General features: G+C 38.8%; 1 protein-coding gene across 1 annotated transcript; it reads left to right on the top strand.

The window, feature by feature from the left end:
* Positions 1-47: 47 nt before the first annotated feature.
* Positions 48-13,075, top strand: LOC131425262 (uncharacterized). Its single transcript, XM_058587005.1, has 10 exons — positions 48-197; positions 252-936; positions 990-1,373; positions 1,491-1,874; positions 1,992-2,375; positions 2,492-2,875; positions 2,989-3,372; positions 3,652-4,011; positions 11,633-12,307; positions 12,364-13,075. Exons 1-10 carry the CDS (start codon positions 191-193, stop codon positions 12,653-12,655), a joined length of 3,939 nt encoding a protein of 1,312 aa, XP_058442988.1. The 5' UTR covers positions 48-190; the 3' UTR covers positions 12,656-13,075.
* Positions 13,076-17,931: the final 4,856 nt, after the last annotated feature.

Raw genomic sequence — 17,931 nt, 5'->3', positions numbered from 1 at the left:
TCCACGCCACCAGTGTTTTTCAATGAGAGTTTGTAATTTACATGTTCTGCACATGATGTCAACGTGTCAATTTTTATCAGTGTAAGCTCTTGCAAATGTCAAAAGAGTTTATTGAATATTATTGTATTTGAAAATTTTATGCACGAAATCTACAAAAATTCGATAAGTTTTAAGTATTCGAGACTAAACAATGAGCGGTAAGCCTTCAATATTCTAAGAAATGGATACAGCAACAATCCTTCATATTATAGATCAAATAATGATTGAAGGAAAGTATTGTCGACTATGTCTTTGCCAAATCGAATATTCGGAAAGTATGGATCCTCTTGAAAATATATCAGTCGAAAGCAATACCGAAAACCTATCCCTATTAGATAAAATACGTGATTGTCTAGGACTTTTTATTAACGCCAACGATACCATAATAAAAATATGTGAAAATTGCGAACAAACCATTAACCTGATTGAAGAGTTCCGTATCTTATGTCACCAGACTGATGAAATATATGAATCGATTCAACTGCAAACAGATGATCCAAACGCACCCAAAAAGTATCAAGAACATGTCACAGAATTGAGAAAACTAATACAAGAACAACGCCTTCGAATAAACAGAGCCTTGGAGAATGAAGAGCTTGAAGTGAAAGATTTTCCCATTGAAGCATGTCCTACTATCAAACATGAAAGTTTTGATAATATCTCGGAATGGACCGAGGATATAAAACCAACTAATTTACCAGGCATTAAAGTGGAAAGCCTTGAGATTGAAGCAGATTATATAGATATCAACGACGACGCATTAATGTACGTGTCAGATATAAATTCAAATCAACAGGACCAGACCATCTGTGAAAAATTTTTCGATCGCGAGAACAAGTTGAAACTGGCTCAGATTTGTCAAAGTTACGAAATAATTTGGAATAGCAAGCATCCATCGTTTGTATGAATTAATTTTGTTGAGAATATAAACTTTATTAATCTTGTTACAGTTATAAAAATCCAACGAAACGGGAAGCTTCTTGGGATAAGATAGCGACAGAATTCGGAGTCACGAGAGCGGAAGTCAAATTACAGTGGTCTCGTCTACGAGACGTGTATCGAACCCGAACCATACGTGCCAGCAAAGGTGATGCTGCAAGCGTCGATCGAATAACTAACGAACCTCTTTACAAAGTTCTTGATGCTATGCTTGGTGACAATATGAAATTGGGTTTACGCGGTGATACACAAAAGAAGAAAAGTGCACGAAAGCGAACTGATGATGAACATAGAGGAGGTTCAACCAGATTTCCTATATTGGATTCAGAACAAAAATTGCAATTGGCTGAAGTTTGCCGTAGTCATGAAGTTATTTGGAACTGCCTACACCCCGAGTAAGTAATTCACTAAGGACAATTTGTTATATCGTGAATAGATAAAGAGAAGCACTACATATGGTTTTATTGGTAAATGATAGTTTCATTTTGTTTAATAATGTAATTTTGTTGCAGTTATACCAATCCAATCAAACGGGATGCATCTTGGGATGAGATAGCGGCAGCATTCGGTGTCACGATAGCAGAAGTCAAATTACAGTGGGCTCGTCTACGAGACGTATATCGAAGTCGAAGCATACGTGCCAGTAAAGGTGATATTGCAAGTGATGATCCGATAATTAATGAACCTCTTTACAAAGTGCTTGATGCTATGCTTGGTGACAACATGAAAGTGGGATCACGCAGTTGTATGTCTAAAAAGAAAAGTTCACGGACGGGAACTGATGATGAACACGAAGAAGGTTCAACCAGATTCCCTATATTGAATCCAGAACAAAGACTGCAATTGGCTGAGATTTGCCGTAGTCATGAAGTTATTTGGAACTGCCTACACCCAGAGTAAGTAATTTACTAAGGACAATTTGTTATATCGTGAATATATAAAGAGAAGCACTACATATGGTTTTATTGGCAAATGATAGTTTCATTTTGTTTAATAATGTGATCTTGTTGCAGTTATAACAATCTAATCAAACGGGATGCATCTTGGGATGAGATAGCGGCAGAATTCGGTGTCACGATAGCTGAAGTCAAATTACAGTGGGCTCGTCTACGAGATGTGTATCGAAGTCGAAGCACACGTGCCAATAAAGGTGATATTGCAAGTGATGATCCGATAATTAACGAACCTCTTTACAAAGTGCTCGATGCTATGCTTGGTGACAATATGAAAGTGGGATTACGTGGTGATATACATAAGAAGCAAAGTGCACGAAAGCGAACTGCTGATGAACATGAAGGAGGTTCAACCAGATTCCCTATATTGAATCCAGAACAAAAATTGCAATTGGCTGAAATTTTCCGTTGTCATGAAGTTGTTTGGAACTGCCTACACCCAGAGTAAGTAATTTACTAAGGACAATTTGTTATATCGTGAATAGGTAAAGAGAAACACTACATATATTTTTTTGGTAAATGATCGTTTCATTTTGTTTAATAATGTAATCTTGTTGCAGTTATAACAATATAACCAAACGGGATGCATCTTGGGATAAAATAGCGGCAGAATTCGGTGTCACGATAGCAGAAGTCAAATTACAGTGGGCTCGTCTACGAGACGTATATCGAAGTCGAAGCATACGTGCCAGTAAAGGTGATATTGCAAGTGATGATCCGATAATTAATGAACCTCTTTACAAAGTGCTCGATGCTATGCTTGGTGACAATATGAAGGTGGGATCACGCAGTTGTATGCCTAAGGAAAAATGTTCACGGAAGGGAACTGAATCTGAACACGAAGAAAATTCATCCAGATTTCCTACATTGGATTCAGATGAAAAATTGCAGTTGGCTGAAATCTGCCTTACCCATGAAGCTATTTGGAACTGTCTACACCCAGAGTAAGTAATTTACTAGAGATAATTTGTTATATCGTAAAAAAATAAAAAGAAATACTACTAATGGGTTATCAGAAAATGTTAGTTTCATTCTATTTTATAATATCTTGTTACAGTTATAACAATCTTATCAAACGGGATTCATCTTGGGATAAGATAGCGGCAGAATTCGGTGTCACGAGAGCAGAAGCTAAATTACAGTGGGCTCGGCTACGAGACGTGTATCGATGTCGAAGTATACGTTCCAAGAAAAGCGGTTATCCGAGTGATGATCCGATAATTAACGAACCTCTTTACAAAGTGCTTGATGCTATGCTTGGTGACAATATGCAAATGGGATCACGCGGTGGTATGCATAAGAAGAAAAGTGCGCGGATTGGAACTGATTATGAACATGAAGAAAATTCATCCAGATTTCCTACATTGAATCCAGAACAAAAAATGCAATTGGCTGAAATCTGCTGTAGTCATGAAATTATTTGGAACTGCCAACACCCAGAGTAAGTAACTTAGGACAATTTTTTTATATCAAATAAAATAAATAAAAAGAAACCTCACGAATGGGTTTTATCGGTTAATGATACCTTTCTCTGATTATAACGGAACAGCAACAGAAACTTTACAATTTATGACTAAACCCATAATCATCTTCATCGGTGTTGAAAAAAATCATATGTAAAAAATACGTAACAATTCGAAATGAAAGTAATTAAAAGTAGATTTGTTTTCTAATAGATCCAGTATTAAACTTGGTCTTCAAATGTAAATTATATTTATAGATACTACGGTACAACCAAGCGAGAGGAAGCATGGGATGAAATATCGAAGCAGCTTAACATGACATGTGCAGAAGTGAAATTCCATTGGGATCGCTTGCGTAGTATTTATCGGACCAGAAGTATACGTTTAATAAGGGGACAGATTCGCAAAGACGATCCTATTTTGACGGATCCACTCTATAAAGTGTTGGACGTTATGCTAAATGAAAACATGCAAGTGGGCATCCGCAGTGAAGCTCGTATCGACGAAATATTGGATAAGCCAAGTGAAACAGAATCCTACAGCTCCGTTGAGCAGAGAGTGCGGCTAGCCGAAGAAATTTCTAAGCATGAAATGATTTGGAACCTTGACCATCCAGAGTAAGTCTAACGTATGAACGATAGAAACTGCAGCTAGAATTGCTTATATGTTTTCCTTCCCGTGAGCGACTACAGCCATGTTTATTATATGTTTTCCGAACTTATTTTTGAATGAACACGTTTTACTCTACTATTGGACGTATTTTCAAAATTTACCATGTAAGAGATAAGTCCATGTGATAAGTTCTTGATAGGAATCAAGTAGAAAAGCTCATACTCCTGGGTAGTAATCATTCCAAGTAACTGAAAATTGTATTTCTTCCCATCGGATGCTCATTGGTCGATTTGCTTTGAGCGTCAGGGTCGACGGTTCGGAGTATAAGGCGCTGGTCTAGCAAGCCAGATCTCGTATGTCCGAGACCTGACTTAAAAGGATCCTTAGAGTCCGTAGGTTCGTACCACTGCCCATGCAAGAACACTGTAAAGTGGCAATTATTTTCAAAATCAATCTGACAATGTGTACTAAATTTAGTTGAGAATATTCTGTAAAATTTTCAAAAGTTCAGAATGCAAGTTTCATATCGGACAAAGAACTCTTTCCGAAACCGGAATCCGGAATTTGTCAATGTAGCTGTAAATTTAACAGCCATTAAATAGCAAGCCTACGAGTTCGATTAATTATTTAATCTGTTCCGAAAATTTCGTACAGTTTTGTGTCGTCTACTATATAAAGGTTAGACATTTTTATCTTTCATTATGCTCATTCTTTACTCATTTCTTCAATCACACACCGGTTACAGGTACCTATGTCGTGATTCGGTTTTCTTTTAAACGGTTGAAAACTCGGACTCATGTGTGCACGGTGCCAATGGAATCGCTTTTTTTAAATCGAGCTTCGGTGTTGGTTTTCGTTTTCTTTATCGCGAGTAGGTAATCGAACACCACGCACACTGTACTTCTTTCGTAAAGGCGGTGTTGTTTTTTTTCTGTTGCAACGTCGAAACGGTTCTGATATCATTTATTTATTTATTTATTTAGGTATAATCAACAGACACAATATGGTCCTAATGATAATTTCTGGTAATATATAAAAAATTTCCAAGTGTCCTACTGCGTGATAGATTGAAGTCAAATCCTGATGAAACGCGGTTGAATGATCTCTGCAAGCCAACAATAGCATTGTTAGCACCGTAGTTAGTTCGTCGTAAAGGAAGTCGAAGAAATGCACTGTTGCGAAGAGCACGGGGTCGGACGTTGATATTAATTTCGAGGAGCAAAGCAGGGCAGTCAATCCTATCGGTCAGAACATCTGCTATCAATAAAGCACGTGCAACATCTCGACGAACTTGTAGTGTATCGAGACCGATTAATAACCCGCGACTTTCGTAGCTTGGTAGTTGGTGAAGATTGTTCCACGGTAAGCGCCGTAGGGCGAAGCGAATGAATCTGCGTTGTATCGATTCGATTCTATGAGCTCCGTTTATGTAGTGAGGATTCCAAACGACAGGACAGTACTCCAAGGATGAACGAACAAGCGAGCAAAACAGAGATTTTAAACAGTGCACGTCTGTAAAATGTTTAGCCATCCTCATTACAAATCCTAGGTTGCGAGAAGCTTTAGAAACGATATAGCTGATGTGTTTCTTGAATGTCAGTTGCTCATCGAGAAAGACACCAAGGTCTTTAACACACGTCGTTCTGACTATCGGGGATCCTTCCAGAAAGTAATCAAAATGAAATGGCTCTTTCTTCTTCGAGAACGTGATGGTCGAGCATTTGTTAGGATTCAATTTCATACGGTTTACTTTACACCACAACTGTCGTTGAAGAAAACCTGCATCTTCTGGGCTTCGAATGTAATAGTAGATCTTAACGTCATCGGCAAACGATAGACGAGGGCCCTCTAGAGTAAAGTTGACGTCGTTGAAATACAGTAAAAATATTAAAGGCCCGAGATGGCTACCCTGCGGAATTCCGGACGAAGTGATAAACTCATTGGAAACGTGATCGCCGGTTTTCACTGCTAAACGACGATCTATAAGATATGACTGCAGCCACCGAAGGATGTTAGAGCCGAATCCAAGTCTTTCCAATTTAGCAATTGTTATATTGTGGTTTATTATATCAAAGGCAGCAGAGAGATCGGTGTAAATAGCGTCTGTTTGTAAACCTTTCGACATACCATCAGTCACGTAGCACATGAATGACAATAGGTTGGTGGTTGTGGAGCGCTTAGGCATAAAACCATATTGAGTGTCAACAATATATTGCTTGCAGTGGTTGAAAATCGGTGCCAGAATAACCTCTTCAAACAGTTTAGGACCTGCACTAAGCGATGTGATGCCACGGTAATTGTTCACGTCTTTTTTGTCACCTTTCTTATACACTGGGAACATAAAAGAAGATTTCCATAAGTTGGGAAAAACTTCTTTAGAGAGTGACATCCGAAATATTCGACAAAGGGGAACAATTACACCAGTCGAGCAATTTTTCAATATAACTGCCGGTAAGCCGTCAGGGCCAGAGGAGGTAGACGACTTCATCCGATTGCCGTCCGAATCGAATCTTAGTCAATATGAATGAGATTTGAAGAATTATTAGATTCTGGAACGTTTAGCGCGGCGAGTGTAATTTGTTGCGGGCTTAAGGTTTCGTTTGTAAAGGCACGAGAAATTTTTTCCGAAAAAAGCTGGCAGATTTCCCGCTTACACGAACCAGTAAACTCTCCAAACTTCATTATAGAAGGTAACTCAGACTCCTTTCTTTGCTCGTTCACGTGTTTCCAAAAAGACTTCGGATTGGATTTCAATTTCCTTGTACATTTTTCAAGTAGTTGACATGACAACGCTTGACAGTTTTCTTGTATAATTGATTGATCTGGACATATTGATTACGCAGTGCCTATCCTCCATGTTTTGAATACCGTTTTAGGGCGGCTCTTTTAGTCGTTTTCAGTTGTCTCACTACGGTGGTCTGCCATGGTGGATGCAGGGACAGCCGTTTGGATCGTTTTGGTACAAAAAAGTCAATCGCGTAGCTCATGACGTTAGAGAACGTTTGTACAACAGCGTTGACATCATCATTGTCGAGAATCTCCTCCCAGTCAATATGTATTAGAAAGTCGGTCATTTTAGTGTAGTCAGCTTTATTAAAATTATAGCTGATGATGTCGGTCGTGTTGTAGCCATCTGGTGGAAGATTAGAGTTGAGCACAATATGAAGTGGCAGGTGATGTCGAACAGATTTGACCAAAGGAAACGGTGAGGCACTAATTATAGGTGCAACATCTGCTCTGCTCGAGAAGCAAAGATACAGCATTCGGTCGTTTTCGTTGGCAACAGGATTGGCGAAGTAAGTTGACACTATAACCGTCGAGCAAGGTCGTAGTGCCAACATGAAATGTTGAAAGCGTCGGATCAGCGAAAAAGAATCCACCGGAAGTTCCTTGCCATTTGATTCCGGGAAAATTGAAGTCTCCAACGATTAAAATTTCGTCGATTGGACGCGCGTGAGTTGAAAAAATTTCATGAAGGGACTCTAAGTGAGCATTGATTAGAGCAAGATCGCGACATCGATCAGGTGGAAGATAGATTACGCAGAGGAAGAGTGTGAACTCGGCGAGCTTGATACTGATCCACAATTGCTCGACACGACTACCAGGCGTTGATTCGATCAACTGCGCTTCGAAACGTCTATGTACCGCAACGAGCACTCCGCCTCCGATAGATTTGGGACTGTTAAGAGTACTGCGATCGGTTCGAAAAACTTCGTAACTGGCACCAAACCCCTGGACAGACAGCGTGTTTTCTCGGAGCCAAGTTTCGGTAAGAGCGATAATGTCAAAACAATCGTCTGAACTTGCTAACAAATACTCGTCGACACATGAGTTCATACCACCGACGTTTTGGTAGTAAATCTGCAGATCGGACTTACGATGGAAGGCTGGAAACGGGGATCGGATCAGTGCTAGAACCGTTCAATGCAGATGAGTACTTGCCATTTGTGGTGGTTTGGAAGACCCCCTTTTCGTTTCCGCACACAGGACCGGAACGGCTGACGATCGCTGGCGGCTGTGGCTCGACTGTGGGAACGTATCGGGGGCTTCCATGATGCTAACTATGTTGCGTCCCAGTTCAACCTCAAACGATAAATCACGCGCATCAATGGTGCTGGGCAGCAAGAGGTTTCCAACGAGGGCAGACATCTACAAGCACGAACAAGATCAGGACTTGGATGCAAAGAAAAAAGACAATACTTGCCGTGGAGAAATGTTTGGAAGACTCCTTCATCACACCCACACACAGGACCAGGACGGCTGGAGAACGCTGGCTGCAATGGCTCGACTGTGGTGAGGGGTTCAGGAGCTTCCAAAATGCCTATAACAGTGCGTCCCGGTATGTTTCCATGCAATCTCATAACGTCATTGGTGTTGTGTTTTCTTCTTCCGTACCACTGCATGTACGTACCGGTGCACTTTATAAGAAGGTTTGAAGTTTTGGACATTCATCACCTTGAAATTATGGAACCGGAAGTCAGAGCCGGATGAAAGACCATCGCTGAGAAAAGTGAGTTCGTTCCATTTTAGATTGTGTGACCACTATTTCCAGGGACTGGTATAGCCGGAATGGCTACGTTCAGCCGTCAACTGACAATGCCCATCAATTAAAACTGATTTGAGCTCCCAGTAACCCCATTTTTCCGTGTTTTGCAACACTTCTCTGTATGAGTGAGATGTTCAACACTCTTTATCATGTAATTCCGGAACCGGAATCTAGAATCCAGATGAATTTCAGAACTTTTGTATAGGATCATAAGACCATTCATATAATTCCAAGTTTGTGAAAATCTGCTCAGCAATCCCCGAGACAAGTTAATGCTAAAAAAAACGTTACATACACACACTGACATTTTTCGGGACTCGGTTCAAAGGTCGGTTTTCACAGTGATTGCAAAACATTTCTTTATGAAAAAGGCGATACGATTTAATGTCATCCAGTTATGTCTCTGACGTTACCCATCCGATGCTTGAAGAAATGACAATGTCGCACTTTACAGCATGTGAAATGGAGTAACAAAGATTTGTAAATTTTATGCCAATTACTGTTATGCCAAACGGGGTAGCCACAAATTTAAAACAAAAATTTTCCGGGAAAATCATATTTAAAACATTCTTGTTTACGTCCGTATCCGCAATACGACGAACGGGTACTTTCGAACGAATACGAATAAGCCATTCTTGTTTTCACTCGAATGAATTTGAACGCGACTCGTTTGCCACAAAATATTCAAATATCAGTAAACTTTTTAAAATAAATGCTAAGCCTTGATGTAATCAGTCCAATTCATGTGATTAACCATATGCGAAACGCTAGAATGTACGCCATTTTAGTTTCAAACGAATCGTGTATTCGAACATCATTCGTACGAACGAAATGTCCCATTCCCGTTTACGGACGAATAGACGAAATGCCGTGGTTTCGATTCGTCAGTTTAATGTTGCGAATCAACCGTTCGAACACATTGAAAAAAGTTTAACCTATCTCTAACAAAATTATTTTCGAATCTAAAGGTGATTTTTAATCAAATCATAAATTTGTGTTTTGCATAAATCATTTAGAAAGCAAAGCAGTATAGTAAAATGCTGTTTTTTTTCTGGGGAGCCTTTGAATATATGCGAGGTTCAAAGTTTTTACGCATCAATTTTTCATCTATTAAGTACTTTATGGAAAATACGCCATTGGTAAACATGCTTTATTTTATATTAAATGCATGATTTTACCAAAGAAATAAATATGTAGGCTATCGAAAACATGACAAAATTGCAAGAAAAATGCAACATATTTTTCGCAGATACCACTGATCGGACTGCTATTTCAAATTCGAGTGAAAACAAGAATGGCTTGTTCGCATTCGTTCGAAAGCATGTGTTCGTCGTATGGTCGATACGGACGTAAGCAAACATGATGATACAAAATCAGTGAAAAAAACAAGTCAAATAACAAATGATATCAAAGATTTTTATTTACAACTCAAATCTGTACCAGAACTGATAGTTTAAAGTTGGATGGGCGTTGTTTTTATGCATGTACGATGTTTAAAAGTGTGATTGATTCGAACGTAAACGGGAATACGAATTTGCTATACTTTCGAACGTATCGCATACGGCCGTAAACAAGAATGAGGGTGTCTATATCGTTTTCCAAACTGTTCTCAAACGAGATTCGACCGTCAAGGATTTAAGAATCTTATTGCATACAAAACTTAATGTTAAGGAATACGTGATAATATAATACGTATATAAATATAATATAAATATTGCTAGAATGCATTATATCGCACACTGGTTCGCTTTATTTTCAAATATACTGTCGTTTGGACTCCTTATTATCAACTCGACATCCAACGCATCAAAGCCGTTCAGTTTAAATTTCTTCGGTTCGCTCTTCATAGCCTCCCTTGGAAGGATCCCTACAACCTTCTCAGTTTCAGAAGCATTGTAAACTTAATCGATCTCGACTTGTTATCTGTTTGTCGAGATGTCTCTTAATTCATTTTTCTAGCACATTTGTTACAATCTTCAACTGATTACTATGATTTGCTATAAAAACTGATTTTAGATATTCACTCTCGTAATCTTTGAAAATTCGCATGAAAAAGGCGGATAAAAAACCCGTATAAAAACGCATAGAAAAATTCTTTAGTGTATATGTATCTGTTGGATTACTGTAATCTGTTGATATAAAACACGAGGAAATGCCTAATAGAAAGCAAGGTTATGAGGGTTCAGCTCCATTGGGCTTTTTCCTACTTCTAAATAAAATAAAATTAAATACATCCTCAATGAACATTTCAAGTGATATTTTAGTGCAAAAAGTTACTTCTAGATGTCATTTTTTTTACCAAAAAACGTCTTCCATTCGCTTTATACCATTCCAAAACATCTTTAGCGTAGTGAAAAGATGCCAAATTGGGCCAGAATAGCGAGGGCCGCTATGGCTGCGTAGGAATGGTATCAATCGTTTCTTTAGGCATTCTCCACGGTATATTTAATTGTTAATCGTTTCCGTACTAATGAAGCTTTGGCTTGCTCGACCACAGCTGCATATTGCCCGCCAAACCAAATATATTTAGATAAACTAACTCTACGCCGTTCTGTTGTATGACAGTAAAAAAAGACATTCCGGGAAGCTGCATGAAGTCTTGCAGCACATAAGTTTCATCGTCCATAATCTCAGATGCAAAAACCGATTTTAACACGGATCGGTTCGGAATAGATTGTAGCATATGATTCGAAATCCATTTGGAAATCAAATTCCAGACAAGTTTACAGAGGTGTAGAGATATACGTATTTAGAGGTGTCCAAAGGTGGTTGCTACATGTCTTAATAGCAAACCTCAGAATCTTTAAATATAACTTGTTTTTGTTTAGGGTCTATTCAAACATTTCCGATTCAGTTCAGTGCCGGCATAGTTCCATGCACGGACTCACACGGAAGTTAGAATACACGCATTGCATCGTGAGGAAGATTATTTGCGTCTGTGCACGGAACTGTGTCGGCACAGAATCGGACCGAAAAGGTTTGAATACACCGATTAATACATGTGTTCTTATGCTTGATACTTGATAATATGGAACTGAATTTATTTTTAAAAATTTATTTAATTTATTTATATTTTTCAGTTTTTACAAAGCTGAGCAACGAGGTAATATTTGGAGGGAAATTGCAGCCAAGTTCGAACTTGAACCACACGTCGTTCGAAGTGAATGGAGGCGATTTCGAGATTATCATCATGCACAAACGGTACGGATATCTCAAGGTGATCTAGATGAGAGTTCCGCAGACTCGTTATATAAAACGTTAAACCAATACCTATCGCTGGTCTGCGAAAGAGCTAGTGTAGTGACCAAAACAGACAACACTGGTACTGGCCAAAAGAGACCAATGCCGGATCCTACGAATAACCCCACTGTACTTAAGCGTCGTTTCACCGGGAAACGATATTTCGATGATCATGGATGCATTAAAGTGAGAGAAAACGGCAGCGTCCGGTACCACAAAACTTGCGAACTTTGTGGAAAACAAATCGAACGGTCATTGTTTGAATTCCACATGAATGGTCATTATGGTCTTACACCGTATGAATGTACATTCGAAGGATGTAACAAACGATACGGCAACCGTGTTACGAGAGATCGGCATGAAATAATGGTCCACGGGGAGGAAGGATTCCGATTTCAATGTGATCAGTGCGGAGAGAAGTTCAAACAAAGAGCCAAGTACGACTATCATTATGCAATCAAACACAAGAGTCAAGAGGTCCCCTGCGGCATCTGTGGAAAATTACTGAAGCACAAGTAGGATAAGTGATCATTTTCAAATAGAAAACGCTAAACAAATTTACCTTTTTCAGGAATCTTTTAAAGAATCACGAACGGATTCATACAAACAGTTTTGTCTGTAAAGTGTGCGGCAAGGTACTTCAAAAGAAGTGGACTTTGCATGTCCATATGCGTGTTCATACAAATGAGAAACCGTATCCTTGTGAGCTATGTGATCAACGCTTTATGCTGAAAGTTCAATTGAAAACACACTTAAGCAAACACGGTATTCAGCAGGACGAAATAAAATCAGCAATGGCCGAACTCAACAAGAGTTCAAATAAAAGCGACTTATTTGGCTTAAGCAGCTTACGAAATTCATAAACATTAAACAACTAATTATCCACACTTGAAAGTTCACGCGACGCAACCGAACGAACTTCTAATCAGTTTTTATGCAGCTTGAAAGTTCACTCGGAACCTTGTTCTGTATTTTAAAGATCCTAAAAAATCCGCGAATACTTTTGGTTTTCTGTCGCTACTAAATGAATACAATACTAAACTGCCTAGGATCTCTCAATTTCTCCATTCAGTTCATTCGAATAACTATTATTTCCCATATTTGTATCGATGATTTATTTGTTAAAGCCCTACACGGTATTCTTTCATAAATAAATTACATAGTAACAAATCCTACAAAACGAGTTAAAATTAGTGTTGGAGAAATGCATCGATTATGACTAATAGGTTTTCGATGAGGTTAGACTGGAAGTATATTTCTCCGAGAACCCAATGTTGTATTTAATATAAACACTGTTTATAATAGTTAACAGCGATTTATTTCAACTGAAATACAGAGCGAATTCATTTGGCGTTTTTAAACTGCTTCCCGCTTAAAAACTCTGTCTCTGTCTCACGAGAAAAGGCGTCTACTACCACATTGTTCTTCCCGGCAACGCATTCAATTGTTATCGTTATCGTTGCAATTTCAACATGTGCTGGAGACGCTTTGGGGTTGAAAGAAGTGGTTTGCTGAACAAGGTTATCAATGGCTTATGGTCCGATTTAATAATTGTTTTTGGATTACCGACAATTATTTGATCAAATCTTGTATAAGCAAACACTATTGCTAACAATTCCTTCTCTATTTGAGCGTAATTTCTTTCCGTTGGTGTCAAAGTTCGTGAGGCGTAACCTATAACCCCGTCACCTTGAAATACAGCAGCTCCTAAACCGAAGCAGCTTGCGTCGCATTCGATGGTCAACGGCTTCGTTACGTCATAATATCGTAGCGTGTCTATATTAGATACTACGTTCTTTATCAACTCGAATTCTTTCTGCTCGGTGGGTGTCCATTGCCAAGGTGTAGTTTCGACGATTAGTTTGCGGTGGCACGTGAGATTAACGCTCCGATCACGAATGTATCTGCTCAGATAGTTAACCATGCTCACAAACCTATGAAGTTCTTTTTTGTTGGTAGGGGTCGGATAGTTTTTTATGGCGCCAATTATGTTTCATCAGGTCGTAGTCCTTGGGTTGTTAGAATATAGCCATAGAATCTAACAGACGTCTGCCAAAGATTTAATTTCGAGCGATTAAGTTTAACATTGTTTTTTTTGGGCCGGAGAAGAAGAAACTGTAAACATTGTGATTTTTTAAGGCTTCTTCGAGCGTATCGCCTATTCCGAAAATAAGTAAATCGTCCGCAATGCACTCAACGCCTTTTAGATCTTGGATCACCTCCTGTAGTTTTACGTGAAATATTTCTGGAGTCGCTACGACTCCGAAAGGTAAGCGAGTCCACCGATATCTGCCGAACGGTATCCAGAACGTTATCAGTTTGCTACTTTCCATGTCTAGAACTACGTGCCAAAATCCTTTTTTTTGTGTCCATTGTGGAAAATACACGAGCCTTGCCAAGTTCTAGAAGGATTTCGTCCAATGTAGCGAATTGTAAATTCGGTCTGAGTAGTGCTTTATTTAGTGATACTGGATCCAGACAAATTCGTATACCGGTAGGTCGCTTAACCAGGACCAGATTGCTGACCCAATCATTGTGGTTTGTCTCTTTAACGATTACACCATTTTCTTCCAGATAGTTAAGCTCTTTTTTGAACTCGTTACGCATTGCTATCGGTACGCGCCGAGGTGATTGGATTGACGGTGTGCAACTGTCATTAATTTCGAGGGTCACTGTTCCAGGTAACTTTCCATATCCTTCGAAAAGCTCTTGATATTCATGGATGCTTTGTTGCGTCTTCAATCGATACACGTGAAGTAATTTTTCAGACGAATTAGTAGATTCCTCTGCTTCCAGCTTCACTGTTTAACAAAACTTAATGAATCCGAGTTCTCGTGATGCTTTAGCTGACAGCAGCGGACGATGGTTAACGTCAACGACTTGCAAAATCAATCGATATTTGCGATTTGATCGTCGACACCTGTCCCAGAAGTTTAATCGAATTACCTCCGAAACTTTGTAGTCGAACTGACGACGGTTGTAAGGATGGACTGCGTTCTCTCGTAAGTTCTGCCCAATGATTAAAACCAGTAAGACTAGTATTGGCTCCCGTATCCAGGTCACAGAGCACAGATTTCCACGAAATTTTTAATTTAAAGTCCAACTCGACCGCAACTCCACCTCCTTTGTCAGTATTGTCGAAAATTTGGCTGATTTCGTACTCCTGTTCACTTTCATCCGAAGATTCTTCGTTTCTTGAACATTCTTCCTCATCCTTCACCTCTCTTACACGTCGAGATCTGTTATTTTTGGACTTTTCCGTTGCTCGGCACACTTTCTCGAAATGATTTTTTCTGTTACACCGATGACAACGTTTTCCGAGAGCGGGGCATGCTCCTTTGGAGAATTCATGTACATCTCCGCACAACTTGCATCGAGATGACTTCCACTGTTTAAAGCGAGAACTGCTCTTGTTGACTTTATGTACATACTTCCGATTCAGGAACGATGTACGTTAATTCCTGGGACCTCTTCTTCGTGATTTCTTCAGCTCGACACAGATCTATTGCTTTATCCAACGTTATATCTGTGATCGTTAACATTTTTGTCCTTAGATGTTGCCATCGATTTGTTCTAACAATTTTGTAAGTTAAGAGTTCTGATTGTAAAGCCCCAAGCTTCGAGACTTTCTTTAACCCTTTGAGGCGAGAGGAAAATTCATCAATTGATTCTTGAGAAGCTTGTAAGGCCGAAAAAAAATCCAACCGATCGATGATTATGTTGCGTTTTGCTACCACTTTTGATTTGATTGCACGTAATACGGATTCTATGCTCACTGACTCCTCTTCTGTAAGCTCAAAATTGAAATATTTTTTCCTCGTAGGTTCACCGATAACAGTTAGTAAGAAGCTGACTTTTTTAGCGTTATCGCTTGGTGGCCATTGGTCCATTACAATCGCTTTAGAGTAGTCGTTCCAACTTCTGACAAAGAAGTCGTAAATTACTTCCATATCGCCTTCTAAAGCTAGTGTCGATGGTTGTGGTACCGAAACGTTCGCTGCTCAAGATCGCTGCTGCTCGGATTGTTGACGCTGTTGGATGGTTAATGTCGATGCCGTTGTAGATGCATTAACGGTTTGCATGAGTTGTTGAAATGTGTGTCTGATGTTCTAAAAACATTTTGAACTGATTGGGATCCATTTCTATGAGTATACACCGTTTTTTTCCTTAATTTCACTTGAGAATAAAATGGCTGCTATCGCGCCGAATATTAATCACTGATGCGAGTTTGTAACACTGTTTTTTCCGCGATATAGGTGATAATGACGCCGGAACAAAACTATACAAAACTCGCGCCGACTTCTGACACCATGTTGTATTTGATATAAACACGGTTTATAATAGTTAACATCGATTTATTTCAACTGAAATACAGAGCGAATTCATCTAGCGTTTTTAAACTGCTTCCCGCTTAAAAACTCTGTTTTTCTCTTTTTTCAATCGTGTGTCAATCGGAGTGACAAACGAGGGGTTAGTACATAACGTAACACCAGACCCTGTCAGCTTGGAGCGAAATCAATGTTCAGTTCAACAACGCCATCGCACGGCATCACATTCAACATATCATGTCAATTGTATGGGTGCGCAGCCCTGCTATTTTGGAGTGCACGAATTTGACATTTCTCTCCCTTACTTCTATGTATGAGATTCGATGCGGACTCACCTGAGGGCGACATGCTCGCAAAAAAGGATGTTGCCAATGATTTGTTCGGGAAATGTGAGAGCTGGATATCTTGTTAATATGATGTCTTTGGTAACACCCAATGAACATTCTAAATTTTGGAAAAAACTAATTTATCATTGTAAACGAATAAATGTTTACAAATAGGGGCTGGGGTTCAATGGGAGATTGATAGTACCTTTTGTCGTGAATACGACTTACTTTACCTTGCACAAGAATGGGTTGAACTTAATCGTGAATATCTCTTGTACTTAACAACATAATTTTCTCTCCATGCTATCGGAAATAAAATCAAAAATTTGTGTTTGAATTTTCAGTAGTATGAAATAACCATAAATAACCCAAAATTATTTTTTTAAATGTTTGGTTTCGACGAATATTAAAAAGAAAATTCCATGGCTCTTGTTTGTCTTTCTCGTGCTCGGACAACGGTTTTGATGCAGTGAGCGACATTGCATTTTCGGGTTACCAGCTAGGTAGATATAAAATGTAAAATTTGAAACGTTTTGTTAATATCAATAAACTAATTATTAAAGAACTTTTTGATATTATCTTCCATTGAAATAATTGTAATTCGTACCGTGTGTGCTTCTGTAGTCAAACAATTTTTTACTCTCTTTTACCTTCTTATTAATTTATTGTTAGAATGAGTGTGTCGTGCAATCGTTGTACTTTAGTATACTCTGAAAAAAGAAATCCTATAAAAATCATTAACAAGATCACATGAGCCTATAGGTGAATCGTTACAATTCTGGAAGTAAAGTAATGAAACCGTGCACAATTTGTTAAAATATATAACGCAATACACTACATGAATCCACAACATTCGTTTGTGAAGATCCAATATGACATTCAATAAAAGTTCCATACAATGCCTGTTACAAAACTATGTTATGAAAGCTTTAATGTGATATTCGCCTTCGAGTAAATATACACATTGCGTGTTAACTCATTCATATATGGTATATATTGATGTCAAGTAGGACGGTGTACATTGTATCAAAGATAAATTCAAGATTACAATGTTCCATACGATTCATTGAAAAATGTTGGGTCAGTAATCGTGAACCAGTTGGTTCGGTAATAAGTTTTTACTTTCCGAATGTAGGAATCACTGGATATAAAGCAAAATTGCTCAATATCGTTCATACTTTAACTTGATATTTTTCCAAACATAATTTCATTGTCAAGTTACGACGCATCTAGTGATCAGACGCTTGTTGTTTTGCTTCAAAAAACTGAACCGAGCTCAATGAGAGGTACTATTCAAATGATATATAAGAAATCGCAAACTACTCTATCTTGAGTTTAACCACATTATCTAAAAGACGGAATGCGCAATGAGTTCTTACTCGACTGCATGATTTTTCAGTGCTTGATCGGTTCAGTGCTAGAATTTTCGCCTGAGTTGGCTGCTCGATGACAGTGACATTATAAATGTCATTGAATATACGCTCA

The sequence above is a fragment of the Malaya genurostris genome, chromosome 1 (genome assembly GCF_030247185.1).
Source record: "Malaya genurostris strain Urasoe2022 chromosome 1, Malgen_1.1, whole genome shotgun sequence".
In the NCBI taxonomy this organism is placed as follows: domain Eukaryota; kingdom Metazoa; phylum Arthropoda; class Insecta; order Diptera; family Culicidae; genus Malaya; species Malaya genurostris.
Note: the sequence above shows the minus strand (reverse complement) of the source record. Positions and strands in the feature narration are given on the sequence as shown.